This window comes from Melozone crissalis, unplaced genomic scaffold, assembly GCF_028551555.1.
Source record: "Melozone crissalis strain CALT ecotype California unplaced genomic scaffold, PUWL_Pcris_2 ptg000045l_1, whole genome shotgun sequence".
Classification (NCBI taxonomy): domain Eukaryota; kingdom Metazoa; phylum Chordata; class Aves; order Passeriformes; family Passerellidae; genus Melozone; species Melozone crissalis.
In genome coordinates this window covers 24113605-24129167 of record NW_026535823.1, presented here as the reverse complement: position 1 = coordinate 24129167, position 15563 = coordinate 24113605, and the positions used below count along the sequence as shown (strand labels likewise).

General features: G+C 38.7%; 1 protein-coding gene across 5 annotated transcripts in view; it reads right to left on the bottom strand.

Moving 5' to 3' along the window:
• Positions 1 to 15563, bottom strand: part of MAST2 (microtubule associated serine/threonine kinase 2) — a 186454-nt gene that overhangs the window by 80819 nt on the left and 90072 nt on the right. Inside the window, exon 1 of one of the 5 annotated variants that reach the window (XM_054285563.1) lies at positions 1956 to 2039. The exons of the other annotated variants lie outside the window; for them this stretch is intronic. Coding sequence (XP_054141538.1) covers positions 1956 to 2029 — 74 coding nt within the window. The 5' untranslated portion in view covers positions 2030 to 2039. Of the gene's footprint in view, positions 1 to 1955; positions 2040 to 15563 lie in introns of those variants that run through there. 5 annotated transcript variants of the gene reach the window in all.

Below are 15563 nucleotides of genomic sequence, written 5' to 3'. Positions count from 1 at the left end.
GTTTGATCATTTTGAAATACCTAATACTCGTTTATGTGATTAAATCAATAAAAAGTCATCTCTTTTCCATTAAGACGCTCAGCGGATTTACAGATCAATTTCTTTCTTTTTGTACTCCAACTACTAACAATAAATGGAATTGTAAATTTTGAGTAGGAGTTTTCTGACAAAATATCACACCTGAAACCTTGTTAGTATCTCTAAATTGTTTCTGACTTTGATGCGTAATTTTAAATTCAAAATGGCACACTAACAAGATATTGAAAGACAAGGAAGGTTTATTTTTGTTGTGAGAGACACTGTGGGTGTCTACTCTCTTTGGAAGACTATTATTGCTAAATTTTCACAAAATACTACCTATAAGACACCGTCTGTAGTGGAAGAGCTTCAGGAAACCAAAGCTGCACAAGCAGCAATAATAAAAGGACCCAGAACCTGCAGGTCTAACACAGGTTATCTCCTTATGCACAGGTGTGCTCCCTCCCCACGTGCCCCAAAGCAGCTCCTGTGCTCCTGGCTCTGCCCAGCTCCCCTGGCTCCCACAGCGAGCCAGGGCTCGTTGCACCAGGCTGCTCCCATCCCACAGCTTGGTGGCCAAGAGCACCTGGAAGCCAAGTCCAACCTACCTCAGCCTGTGCAAATGGAGGCACAGGAGAATAATTTGCCTCCCTTTCCTCTCCCCAGCCAAATTCAAGAAATCTGTAAGAAAATGTGAAGCTTCATCTTTGTCACTTCTGTCACTCTATGAAACCACTCCTACAACTGGTCAATGGATGTGAAAGTTACTGCTTGGAGGAGAGACATCAACACACAACCTGAATCTCAAGGAGCTCTTTTACTTTAAAAAACAGGCTGAAGGCAACAATTCTGAAAATAATAACATTGCTAATGCAATTCCTGGCAACTAAGATCCCTATTTATTTACAAAATATTTCTTCATTGCCACTAAGATTTCTAAAAGTCGGTGGCAGCACAGAACCTCAATAAAATTTAAATCACAAATATGGAATAATAACAAAATTTAAAGAGTCCCCTGAAATATTAGTTGGTAAGAAGCTAATCCTCTAAAAAAGATTAATATAATTTCTGATAGCTGATGAACAAAATTCATCCTTAACCTAAGCCAAAGCTTATATTCTGAGTCTTACACAGATTATTAACTGTATCAACAAACCAGCTGCTGCAAAATTCTGGTACCAGCTGCAACTGTTTACTCATAAATCTGAATATACTGCTTCAGTCAGGATTAGCTACCTACCAGTCTTACCAGTAAGTTTTCAGGCTACAAATGCTAAGCTTCACAGAGCACCTGATGAGTGATAATTATGTTGATATTTCCCAGTCTTGAAGGGACAACCCTGTACAGCATCAGATCTGATACCATTCATTAGTTCACACACTTCAATGGGATTTTATCAAAATCCAGAGAGCAAGGTAAATGCAAACACTCATCCTACTAACTGCTACATTAACATATTCACATCTATAATAAGAAGAAAGATGCTAAATGTATTAAGCATTATTTAAAATTTAAGGTTATGCATATCTCTGTGAAGACCGTAAGTGCTATAAGTCAAAATATTTGCAAGTCTTTCATTTGCTGCCTATTTCAACATAATACTGTTTTGCTACTTCAAATAATAAAGCAGCTTCCTTCCAGTAAGCATCTATCCATCATTTTGCAGAAACAAACCCCTTATCATATTCACATAGTATGAGAAGGAACAATGCCTTTAAATAAATACCTTTAAAAAGAACGAACGGTGGATCTGCACAGTATGATTTTTACAATGAATACAATTACAAATCATTCAGAAATTAAGAAATCATATCTAACGTACTAGGAATATGATTCAATCTGTTAAAACAGGAAAAAAAGAAGCAAGATTAAACAGTATTAAAACAAGTAGCTTAGAAAAACATCGTAAGAATAACTCAGAAAATCCTTAGATTACCTTTTGGATCGTCTCAACATGCTGGTAGCAGGCAGAGAGAAATTGGACAGCACTGTCCAAAAGGAGTCAGACATGATCTTTAAAAGCTTTCATTGCTGGGAAAATACAGCACAATCAAGCCACTAGCAATAAATAAGGAACTAAATAATACCAGTGACAGAGCCAATGCAAATTCCCTGTAGACCTTGCAAGCTGTTCCATTAATGTGAGACAGGCAGGCAAGCGTACATATTGCTGCTGTTTCCACTGCCTCTGTTTTCTCCCTGCTCCATCCCTGCCTCCCTCCCTCCACCTTAGGAGGCAGTGCAAAACGAGATATTTATTCTCTTCCTAATACACTTTAAACCTGGAGTTTGCTGAATGCACAGCATACATGCTTTCTATATATCTGTTTGTGTTCATCTAATTACAAGCAAAATATTTTCAGTATTTTCAAAATCGTAACTGGGCACTGTTTGCAATCTTGAATAACACAGGGGGGTTTAAGCTGTGTGTGCACAGAAAGCACCACTGCCTGCCTAGTTTGTGTTTTTATTCTGACATGGTGGCTCTTCTTTTCCTAACTACATGAGGCACATATGGGGCATTTTGCTTATTATTCTTAATTAATCTCCCACCTTTAAACAAATCCCACCTTTCATTTTCAGTAACCCAAGTGGATTTTTAATTTAAAAAAAAAGCTTCTAATGCCTCCTAAGATCAGTTTAAAAACAGAAATCCATCCTCCCCCTGAAGTCAGCCACACCAGATCCACGTCAGTCACAGTAAACATAAACTACTACGTGGCACCTGGTACCCAAAAACAACTCAACCAGCTGAATTTTGACAACAAAACACCAGCAGGACTCATGTGATGCACATCAGACGTTTCCCACACACCCTCATTGCACATTAGCCACAAGTTCACTATTCCCCTTCATGCCTGTAGAACCTTCTTGCCATGTTTTTCCTTTTTCTTGGGTCTAAACAAAACCTCACTGGAGCTGCTTTTTTTTTTTTTTTTTTTCATTTCAGTATGCAATCTATTTTCTTTTTATTGTGGCTTCTTTAAGCACTTCTGCCAGTAAGAAAGCTAATGACGTTCTCATATTTCAGCCTTCTTGAGTGGCTTTTTATCACAGTCATGAGAAAGATGACAATCAACAGCTGGCACAGCCTTCCAAGCACAATACAGCCCTAAAAAAATACACAAAAATGTCTGGGAGAAAGAAATCCCACTAGATTGATTTCAGCTTTCTGCAGAATCTCATGGAAGAATTAGATGGTCTTCATAATTTTCCATTAAATAATTACATATTTTTAATACACACATTAATCAAGAATCACAGTGTCTGGTTGAGCAAAGTATTCCCTTCCATCTGGAATTCCAAACAGGCAAATGGGATTTTTAGACTCCGCATAACACGAGCGTCTTTTCTAGTGCTTTTAAACATTTTTAAAAAGTTAGTCTACATCACATAGTGGTTTGATTTCACAAAGTTAATTTAGAGTACAAGTGAACCAAACTCTGCCACTGTCTACTACTGATGAGAAAGAATAAACACACTCATTTTTTGGTCCACATAATATCATATACCAATCAAGTAGAAACTGAACACTAGCCTTTTGGAATTATATTCAGGACATTATGTGACCTTCCAATTCCAATAAACCCTGGTTTTGAAAAGGTATGAAAATTTTACTCTGTCAGCTAAAACATGAATTGAAATTCATGAGCAATAATGGTGGAATAAAAGTGTTCAGTTAACTAACAAAATAAACCTATCACAGTAGAAATAAATTCCTGACTGCTTATAGTTAGCAAATAAGATCACAATCAGCTAACACCCCTAAATCTGCATTAGTCACACTTTTTACAAAAATGATTGAAAACTCAGTAGTTGAAGACATATCATTCATTATCACTGTACTCAGCAGCAGCACTTTCACATCTCTTGCAGGAAGGACACAAAAAGGAGAAGCCATTTTAGGAGAACATTTCTCCATGGGCATCAGTGACTGACAGCCCTACAGCAATGTTAATCCAGCTAAACCCTGCCCATCCTCTGCTGTTCCTGGGCAACACAGGGCACCCCAAGCAGGGAAGGGGATGGCCTGTTTGCTATCATCAGAAACCCATCCATTTACCCATCTCGCTATTTAACACAATTCTGCAGAGCTTTTACCCAAGAACTGCAAAAAGCACTTTGAGAATTACATAACACTGGTTCAAAACCAGCAGAAATTTCTTTTAACACTTTATACTCCTGCTTTTCAAAATGCCTGTTCCACATGGAAGTCACAGACTCTAATCTTGCAAATCAGCACCTGCAAAGTGCTCATTTTGGAACCCAGAGATTCCCAAGAAATTCAGAGTACCCAAAAAAATGGGAAGACACCACACTTGGAGATGCAGAAGCACTTGTTTTTTCTAGCAAAACAGAAGAACACAAACTGTCAAAAAGCTTTTAATATAAGTCGTGTCTTAAAATATGACAGTGTCAACATTTGCAGAATTGTCTTTAGTAGCGACAAATATAGGAAGCATAAGGATTTTCTCACACCTACAATGACAAATGAAATCCTTTGAAGGAACTGCCTTACTGTCTGCACAATCAGCAAAACATTTTGGAAAATTTGGACCAGAAACTTCTCACTGATTCAAAAATATACCATATCTGTATATGAGAGAACATGTCAACAACACACTCACACAACTAGGTTACAAGATGAGTTTTCTATTTTATTTAACTCATAATAACATTAACACCTCTTTGTGAATTCCAGGCCCTGAATTATTCCAAGCCTGAAGAAACCTCTTCCTTTACAACATTCTCTCACTCACCTTTCAGGATATTTAGTCTCCATCAATCTTCCTAATGCACCTTCCCTTCTTTATGCCCAACTTGTTCTCTGAAAAGACCACCTGCAGAACATTTCAGCAGCTCCTGTGATGATGGAGTATTTCTCTGTCAACCAAATGTACAGTTTCCAGAGCCCTCCTAATGACACTGCATCCACTGGACAGTTATAAATAGTCAGTGTCAACGACTTTCCCTATTTCTCATCTTTACCATTACCAACGCAGGACATTAATTAAGCCTGACATTAAATGAGAATGCAATTAGGCAAACAGTCCACATGAAACCCATTGCTTTCTGGACTTTTTTATAGCAGCTACATTTATCATTAAATAAATTTCCTTGGTATAAGATCATCATCTTTTAAATAAAATCTGTCATTTTAGAAGTAAGTTGAACTCCCTGAAAAGTCTGAAGCGGTACCAAGCAGATCAAGGAGGTAATTTTGAAAAAGAATATCCCAAAGATCAAAACTCCTGTGACTGACTACATTTTAAGTTGACTATGTATCAGGAAAAGTTTCCACAAAGTACTGATTACATTTTTAAACACTTAAACCAGGATGAACCATGTAATAGTGCAGTAGTTTTCAAATTAAGATGAATTTCACAAGTTACACTGTGGTAAAGGAAAACTTATAATGGAAACCAGTTGAAATGCCACTGGGAAAAACATACCTCTTGCTAATTACACCATCACTTGCATGCTTACATTATATTAAGCTTCACATAAAAACATGATACTTGGGACGTAACTTTTTTTTCAGTAATTAGACTGAAGTACACAAATTATTCACTAGAAATACCCAGAAATTAAAACCATTTTGTTAGCAAAGCCAAATTCTTTGGAGAAGTCACAACATAAGTAGATACCTTCCATCTCTATAAACAGCATATTGACTGATTTTAAACTTTAAATTGTATGCCCAACAAGCACAGAAAACTATTCCATTGTAAATAAGCAGAAGTTAACACAGGTGAAGATACCCACTCTGTATCACTGTACACTGAAAATTGTGCAACGTGTAACAACCTCAGCAGAAAACTGGCCTTGCAATAGAGGGAGAGGAAAAAGTTCTTCATTTATGCTTAAAAAAAAAAAAGGGAAGGTTCCTTTAAAAAAAAATTACATGGGAGATGTGTGTTGAGCTATTTGGGGCATCATTATTATTTGAACAGTGACCTAAGCAAGTGAAGAACAGACTGTCTTTGAGCCGCCTGCAATCGCGAGACTCCCAAGCAACAGTCTGACAGAAAACATCAGCTTGGATGCATCTTCAAGGTTCACTTTTCTATCATTTACTAAGTTACAAAACCACAGATTTCTCCCTTTTGGGGCAGAAATCACCAAGCCACCACCCAAGATCTAAAGAGCCATAGTCTTTTACTACAGTGGCTCCCAAGGATTTCAGTTGCTACCTCTGTATAAAAGGGCTCCCAAAGATGTATCTGTGTGAGATTCAACAAACAGCTGTGGCCAAGGGTTTTGGGGGTGAAGAACAACGAAACTTCCCTCTGGTGTGTATTCCCTAAGCAGGGAACAGCCTAGTGGTTGCACTAGTTAATGATTCAAAGGACCAGAAACATTCACTGAAGCAGCTATCAGGCACTGCACCTGCATGGAAGCTGCCAGCTCCTCATGTAACTTTAATTGGGCACAGTTACTGAACTAACAGGGGTTGCCATCCTAGAGGACAGCCTGAAATGCTATCTAATGCACTACAATATCACTGCACAGTTAAGCACAAGTAACTGCTCTGATTTCAGTCTAAAACAACCCTCACAAAATTGTACTCAGATATAGAGGATGCCAACCACAGCTCCATCATCACAGCCTTTAAGTGAAGACACTACTAAATAAGTGATAAGTGAGCAGTGCTAAATACCAAGTTAATTGTGCTCCAAATCCTATAAATATTTAATAAGAAATATTCTTTCTCTGTATTTTTATTTACAAAAATATCATTTATTAGTATGTTCATGTTCCATGCAACATTATCCTTCCCAAGCAACACTAGTAAGACGTTCAGCTACTCCAATATAACACAAGCCTAACATAATTTCAAACTCACAGACTTGACAATTGGGTTCAGATGCCATGGAAAGGTCAATTATCCTCTTTAAATAAGTTACTGGATCTTGCATTCTTTCCCTAGCCCAGCCTTCTTCATGTGTGATTCAAATGTCAGTTGTCCAATTTAATCAAATGTAACCTCCATATGTGATTCAAATGCCATAAAAATTGAAAAATGTTATTTGAAAAACAACAATACTGAATATCAGATCTGAAAATGTCACTTCCTGTTTACACAGAAGTCTTCTAACACTTTATCCAAAATGTAGTTAAGGACATTCAGTAGCACTTTCAGAAAACACAGCATCACAGAGTGCTGCTGTAGCCCAAACATCTTCCTCCAAAGGTTCTTCTTCCTCTTCACCAGCCAAAATTTATCCAAAGGAAAAACACGGACTGAACCTCCTCTTGCCACCATAGCATTTCCTCATCTTTCTCATGTATTATTTATCCCAAAGCACTTAAAACTTCCTTTTTAACCTGTAATACAGTCTTAATTAATTCACTGTGCAACTGGATTTGCAAACAGGAAGACAGCTTAATCTCTTCTCCTGCCACTCCAGCCTGCAGCAGCCTCTCCATGATGAAGTACAGCACTTCAGCTCTTTGCAGTTTTTCCACCTCTGACTCCCTGTACTTGAGTAACGCCACCAGGCTACTGCTAATTCCTGTAACACGGGGTTTGTACATATCCCAGAGAGCTGTAACACACAGTCCTTGACAAGACAGGATCCATAGCCACTCCAACAAAACTATGTCAGCAAAGCAGATTTGAAAAAGCAGGTGTTATTCCTCCCCCCCATTTTACAGAGAAGCTACAGGGTAGAGCCTAAAGGAGAAATTAGGGTAAGAGCAGCAGCAAAGGTGGCTGGCAGACTTTGTGTCTTCATAGGGAGTGAGGACTGAAGAAGAAAGGATGGCTAAAACTAAACCAAGACAACAGGCAAGTCATTAAGGTAAAATGAACAAAGCAAACAACAAAGGGAGGGAACTGAGCTGTATTTCAGTGAGTGAATTAGAGGGCTTTGAGTTACTCAACTCTCAATTACCAGCTCACAAAAGCAAAAAGGGTTCCCCTCATCTATGCAGGACCACAGACCCCCAGCACATCCCAGGGCAGCAGCCTGTGCCAAGGATCACCATGGTGCCCCCGGGCTCAGGGCACACTGGTGAGCAGCGAGCAGGGAGAGCTGTCACCTGTTTCACAGTGTATTACCCTGAGGACCAAATCAAGCCTGAACTCCAAAACAAGCCCTGGCATCTGATTTGTTTCTCAGTATAATTCAGGCTGTTTGCTCCAACCCAAATCTCCGGTGCAGGACGTTCCACTCCACAGCTCGTTTCCTCTTTCCCTGGTTAACACACTTGGGCTCAGCTGAAATGTTAAGGATATTGTAAAGCCCTTGCATTTACCATGGCTTTTCTGAGACAAAAAGCTTATTTTGTAGGATGTTGGCTAAGAAGAGTTATTCTGGGAGCAAGGGGAATGCTAATGTAATGAACAGACGAAGAGGATGAATTTTACATTTTCAAGCATAAATTCTTAATGAAGTTAGAGCATGGGATAAGAATAGACTTTACAAAATAAGCATGGTACAAAAGAGACATGAGAAATCAAAACCATGCTTGGGAAACATCAGGGGTGCTAGTAGACACACACACAAAAAAAGGAGAAAAAGTTTATCTAGTTTTAAAGGCAGAATTACATCCTTATTTGGATATGCATTTTTAAGATAAATTGGTCCCTATTTTAGCCATTCCTCTGGAATACTATGAATCTTCACAGCAAAAGCTTAGCTTTTAGTCTTAAAGTCTGGGAAAACTGTGATAAGATATCATCAACTGTCAGACAAACAAACTACTCCAGGTTGTGAGCCTCAGAAAAATATAAAACATACAAACAGATCCAACATAAGAACAAGCATGGACCACAGATTTCTAAATAACTACAACTCTAAATAACTATACAGTTCTAAATAACTATACAACTCTATCAACTGTTCTACCGTAATTCTGAGAAACCCACAAAGGTGGTTCATTACAAAACCAAGGTTTCCTAAAATACACATATTATTTAGAAGGTCTTGAATGAAGACATTTTATATATGACTTTAATGTGTCTACCTATATATAAGTGGAGACATAAGTGTTAGAACACAGAAGCAGATTTAATAAATTAAGATAAATTGACTCAAACTGAATTCTCAGCTTTGAAATAAAGTACAGGATGGACAGATATGGAACTCGTAATGATTTCCGCAGTCTCCAGAGAAACATTCATAAATACTAAAACTAAAATTTATCCATTTGCAATGCTGTATCTTACTACACTCTACTGTAACATTAAAAATGGCACAAATAAATCTAAATAATACAGCTAGAAACAAAAATTTATAACAAAATTGCTTGGTTTTTAAATAAATTACTTTCATAACCCACCTCAGCAATGACCTTTTAAGCCATCTCAGATAGAAAAGAGAAAGAAAAAGAGAAGGTGTTAATAAATGGGAATATCCATCTTGTATTCACTTTCTTTTCTTTTCTTTCAAATTTTTATTAGGACATGTAGCACTATAGAGATTTTAGAGATTACGGAAAGGGAAAAAAATTAAAATTTAAGCACAAATACATACAATATTAAAAAATATTTTTTAAGAAAACTATTTTCTTTGCTACCGATTAAAATGCAGCCAGCAAGAAAAGCCAATGCTATTTCCAGCTGGCCGCAGTGCTCAGTACCCCACAGAGGCTCCTGAACAAACCCACCAGCGGGCAGAGCGCAGGTGAGGCGCGCACACCAAGCCCTCCCTGCAGGCCGGCACAGCTCCAAAGGCAGGGCACTCACAGGAGCACGATGTAGAGCAGCGAGTGCGGCGTCCTGCGGCCCAGCCTGCAGCTGTCCTTGCTGGGGACGCGGAGTGGGAGGCTGCAGAGGCAGCAGGTCCCGGCTCTGGGATCCGTCCCGGCTGCGGGATCCATGCCGGCGGCGGCCCAGGCTGCGCGCTCAGCTGTGGGGCGCAGGCCGGGACACGTCCCCACGGCCTCTGCTCCATGCCAAAGACACACGCAGCTCCAATCAACTGCATTTGGCTCCAAGTCACTGCAAGTTCCCTGCGAGGGCAGTGCAGACACTCGTGGTTTTAAAGGAACGCTTCTGGTCAATATTTGTGCGTTGATTCGCTCGGAAAATTGGGCGTTTCGTGGTTCTGGAATCTTCCACTCTCTCAGAAGCAGAATGGGCAAGCAGTTGCATTAAATGAAGTGTGGAAGAAAGCTGGTAGGGACCTTTTGTCTTTCAGTGGAAGATTTTGCCCTAAAAATTTGCTGAGAATTATCACTTGACCTGTTCTGCTATTTTGAATTTCTCCTCTGCTCACAAATACAAGTGAGACTATGAGGAACAAAATAAAATTTTAATGAAGAGTACAAAAAATAATATTCACCTTCTCAGGCAAGCTATAACCCAAATATACATTATCACTTCTACTTTTGCAGCATGTCTTTGATGAGAATCAAAAGAATTACTTCCAAAAGCAGCTTTTTTAGTGTTTATATAATAAATGCCCATCTCAGCCCTGAGATGTGACAATGCAATTCTAAGTGCAGCAAGTCTTTCCCAGACGGCTGGATCAATAACATCCCTGCTCTAAAGACCTAAAGGTCTGAAGAAAGGAAAGGACAGGGAGAACAGGAAGGAAACAAAAGCACACAGAGCTCTTTCACCACAGCAAAGATTACGGTTTGAAGATTTTATTTTAGAACATTAATAATTCATAATGACAGTGTAATGTAAACTAGGTTAGAAGATTATGCTCTCAAGTACCACACAAGGGATTGAATGACAGAATAATAACAAGTAGCCAAAGTAGCAAAATTTCAGGAGATAAATGAGGGGAAGAGGGAACTTAGAGCACTAAAAGAAGCATATTTGAGATGAATGAACAAAAACAGGAATAGAGAGATACTGGAAAAAAGGGGAGAACAGATGCAGCCTGTAGAAAAGAGAGCATGAGTGGGTCCATTTACAGCAGAAGCAGCTCTGCAGGCTCTCTGGCATGGTAGTTATGAATATTCAAACAAGAGCATAAATTTGACACAAAAGTTCACCATAGCTCAGGATAGCGAGACATAGCTGAAATGGGTTGCCATTCCAAAAACTGGTGAAAAGTTACCCTGAGATTCTCTTTCCTTCTTTACCTCCCAAACCTTCCTTAAGCCTTCAGGTTAATATTGATCGACTAAATGGTTTATCTAACTAAATAAAATCTGTAACACATCTTCAAAAAGCAATTTTTTAAAGAAACGCATTGGAAAGGAACCTGCTGCTCTTGGGCAGGAACAGTCCTGGGCTGACACACACAGCTGTGTCAAATAACCTCTGATTCCCTCCAGCTCCAGGCCACGAAGGTGACACCAACTACTCACTGTTAGGACATCTCTACTATCAGTGCTTCAGCACAGGACATTAACAGCCCTCTTTGCATACTCACTGATTTTCCAAATTAAAACTAAAAATAGGCCCTGGTTGCCTCATAGTCCAATTAAAAACAAATCTTGGAAAATGCATGGCCCTGTCTATCAACAATAATAAACACATGACTGTCTGGTTAAGAATTTATTTCTTTCTCAGAACTATTCCCGTGCCAGGAATCTTTCAGTGCTCTGGATGTTTCTGTATCTGTATTCAAGATCAAAAAGTCTTTGAAGGAGAGACTACTTGGAAGGAGCACACCACTGTCGTTTGAGGAACTCTCTGTTATTTGAGGATAAGGACAGAAAAAGAAAGGCTTCAGTATTTACTACAGTCTTTTAAGAACCTTCTGAGCTCTTCGTTCCTCCCTGGAAGTTGCTGACTTACCCCAAGCATCCCAAACTCTGAACAGTGCAGGGGGAGTAAATGAGTCAGCTCATACACAGGTGCACCAGCAGATCACAGCCCTCAAACATGATTATACAGAAAAACAAGTTATGAACCATAACCTTATACGGTTTATAGGTGAAATGGCCAACAAACAGCAAAGCTCTCCAACTCCCAAAGTCACAAGTACAAGCTCCCCTCTGGGAGCCTCCAATTTCCCAGGTCAAACCACCAGGTTATGATTTACAATTGGTCCCATGGAGGGCAGCCAAATGGTGAGCCTGGAAGGAGACAAGAATTCACACCTCGGGCTCCAAACCCCAGGGTTTAACTCTTCTGCTACTGCAGCTCCAGGCAGGATGCAGGGATTTTTGCATTTGCATAATGCCTTCACATGAAAAAAGTATACCATGCAGGCCACCATGCCTCAATATTGCCAACCATATTAAACAAACAGTTTCCTGTCAGCCCAAGATGCACAAGAAGTTATCTGAGCTTGTCACATTTCAAGTATCAACAGTATGTCCCTCCCATGTAGTTTCTTAGATGGGAAAAATGATTCCCAAGAATAATAACCAGTACAAAGGAAAAGGAATAAGGAGAAAAATTTCCATTAAAAAAGAAATTAATTCTGGGAAACTCATTCATTCAATGTGAGATGTAGATTACAATTCAGTTGCCAAAAGCCTACCTACTCAAAATTCATCATTTCACATTATGCATAATGATACATCCACAAAGTTGTTCTGTTTCTCATTATTTTTGAATTGCTGATCTACACTGTTTCCAAAAGTGACATTATGCCATCTTGCAGTCAACTCTGACCAATTATTTAGCACATTTAAGAAAGCAGAACCTGTACCAAATCAAGCACTAAACCAGGAGGATAACACTTACTGCAAAACAAGAATGATTTCCAAATGTCATTGAAACTGAACATAGGCCTCTTCATTAATCCTCTAGCATTTGTCAAATAGGAAATTCTAACTAAAAAAAAAATTTAAAATCTACATGACTTTACACTAAGCAAAATTTAGGCAAAGATGGGAAACCATCAACAACTTTTGATAAGCCTTGAGGTATTTCAAAATAAGAACAAAGAAACTTATCAAGTCTGAATTCTGAAATGTTTTTGATCTTCCTTAAAAATAAGGAACTTCTGTTTACAGCTACGGCCCTGATGTAAAATATATGCAGTCTTCAAAAGCCAGACCTCAGGTGATCTGGGGATGTGTGTGCCCAGATTACATCCTTGTGCTATGGAAGGGATTTCTGCACCTGCCTGAAGCAGCAGGACTGGAGTTACAAGGCTCCCACCGAGGCACACCAGCAATCCTCACACACACGATAAAGAGCCATGGTCTAACAGGAGATCCATTCCAGGAAGGTGGATGTCCCATCCCCACCCTTTGGTGAGGGTTTGCTGACCAGCACCCTGCAAACCTGGAAAGCCCATTGGATTCACTGCCATGGATCAGACCTGCCCAGGACACTGCCCACCCAACCTCACTCATATACCCAAACAGGCCCTAGCTCTAAATATAGGTCTGCCCTCACCCATTGCAACAGCTTGTACAAAAAAGGCTTTAAATAAAGGCAGGCAGCCCTCCAGGACATTTGCTGAATGCCTATATATAATATATTCTTGTTACTTACCACAATTATTGATGAAAGGCTTGTTTCCTAGAATAGCCTTTTTATGTAAATAAATTAATATATTCTTAAATTATATCACAGATGTCCATAAAATCCTAATTATATAAAACTCATAACATTGTAATTACACACTGATCAAGTAATTATGTAGTGTGCTTAAAGACTATTTTGGAGCAACATTAGGTTTCCCGTTTTGTTTTACTTAAATAAGACAGCAAGGGTCTGGTCACCATCACATACACAAATGGTGACCAGATTTTGTACAGGCTAGGAAAAAATTCTATTAAACTTTTCTGAAAAGCTATAAAAAAATTAATAGCTATTTCCAATAGACTTCATTAAAGCTAGAATTTCCAAGGGAAAACATTCCTATAAAAATAACCTCCACCATACATCCCTATAAGAACATGTTCCACAACTGGCATGAATTCATGAAATTGAAATAGCACGAGAAAATGCCCCTGGAATGATCCAGCTGAAGCCAACTCTTCCCTTGGTTTGTTAGGAAATTGAAGCAAATTTCCACTGAGACTTCACCTCAGCTGCAGCACTCAGAGATGCCAGAAAAACAGCACCTGGACACTTTCATCCTTTTTACCACAAACAAATTAAACTGTTTCTAGAATGACTGAAAATTTCTTATATCTCACTGAGGGTGTTACACAGAATGTAACATTTTCTGGAATGGGGGTAATTGCATTCTCCTTTAATCTCACGGTTCATCACTTCCAAGTTAGAACAATCAATTCATGACATCTCTTAAGCAACCTGAGAGCAAAAAATGCTGTAAATTCATATTTTGATTAAATTAAAGGACAAATATGGGTGCACAAAGATTTGCCAGCTCATAAAGAGGACCAGCTGTGAACCATGGCCTCATTTTCTTCTTCAGTAATTTGACTTTCCTGTTACCCCCAGAAGAGTGCAAGCCAGATCCCAAAGACAGAAATCACAACTTGTTTAATTCTGGACATAATTCTCTTTTCTTCCTAAAGATGCATGATCTTAATTCCAACCCACATTTCCATCAACTATAGCAGTCTTATTCCACCTGTTATCAATTTGGTTTTATTGTAATCAGCCCACATTTCCTTTTACTCTTTTGCAAGGTTTACATTATTTTCATTTGTTCAAAGGTTATGTATAAAATATTTTCAATCTTAATTAGATTAATTCTTTCAGAAGCCATGAACTTCCATGCCATCTGTCTTGACATCAGATGCACCAGCAGTTGTTCATCTGTCAACATAAAATTATCAATGGCACCACGAAATATAGGGAAGGAGGGAAAATCTGTGCAGATTCTTGCAAATGCAATGTACCAAAGGTAAAAAGTGAGGAAAATTTAAAGTGAAGGCACAAGTTTTTCTTGTAACATTTTCCAGCAGTTCCCTGCATAGCCATGGAAATGAATCATTGCCTGGCTAACCTGAGGTGCTAAGCTGAGCAGATCAATGACAGGGGGAACTTGCCAAGATGAACCTTTGCTCTAAGCAAGCAGGAATGGCTATCACTGGCACTGTAACCAAGTAAACAGAACTACAACAAAGAAAAACAGGATAAAACAGGATCAAGAGCTGCACAGGTGAAAGCAACAACGACAAAAATAAAAACTTATTATAGTCGACCTAAGCTCTCACACAGAACCATGTATCTGTGAATCATCAACCATTCAGTATTAAAAGAGCAGATGGCTGGAAGGTCCCCATATGTGAAAAACATTATTATCAAGGAGTCCATAGTAACAGTGGAATAAAGCTTGCTATTAAGACTTTTATATGAACTGTTCTTAAAGAGTAAATTATTCACTGACCCATGTCAGAACTCTGAAAATTGAAGGTTTCTCAGAGGAAGAAAAAGCAGTAAGTACAAAAAAGGTTTTTGAAAATAATCAATAAGCATCTCATCTCCAAAAAGAACAGTTCTCAGCTGACTTTAACAATAATCTAATCTTGATATTTAATTGCCACTTACCAGTCTGTTAATTAGCCTCAAGGCTAAACAGCATTTAATCGAGTTTAATCACCCTTGTTTAAAGGAACATTACCCAATACCAGCCTTTAAATAATAAAAATTCATTTAAAATTAGATTGATAGCCATGACATTGAAATGTTAGGAGACTGTTCTGTAGTTGCTGCCCTTCACTTCCCCCAAGTGCTGCCAAAGTGAGCACCTTATTA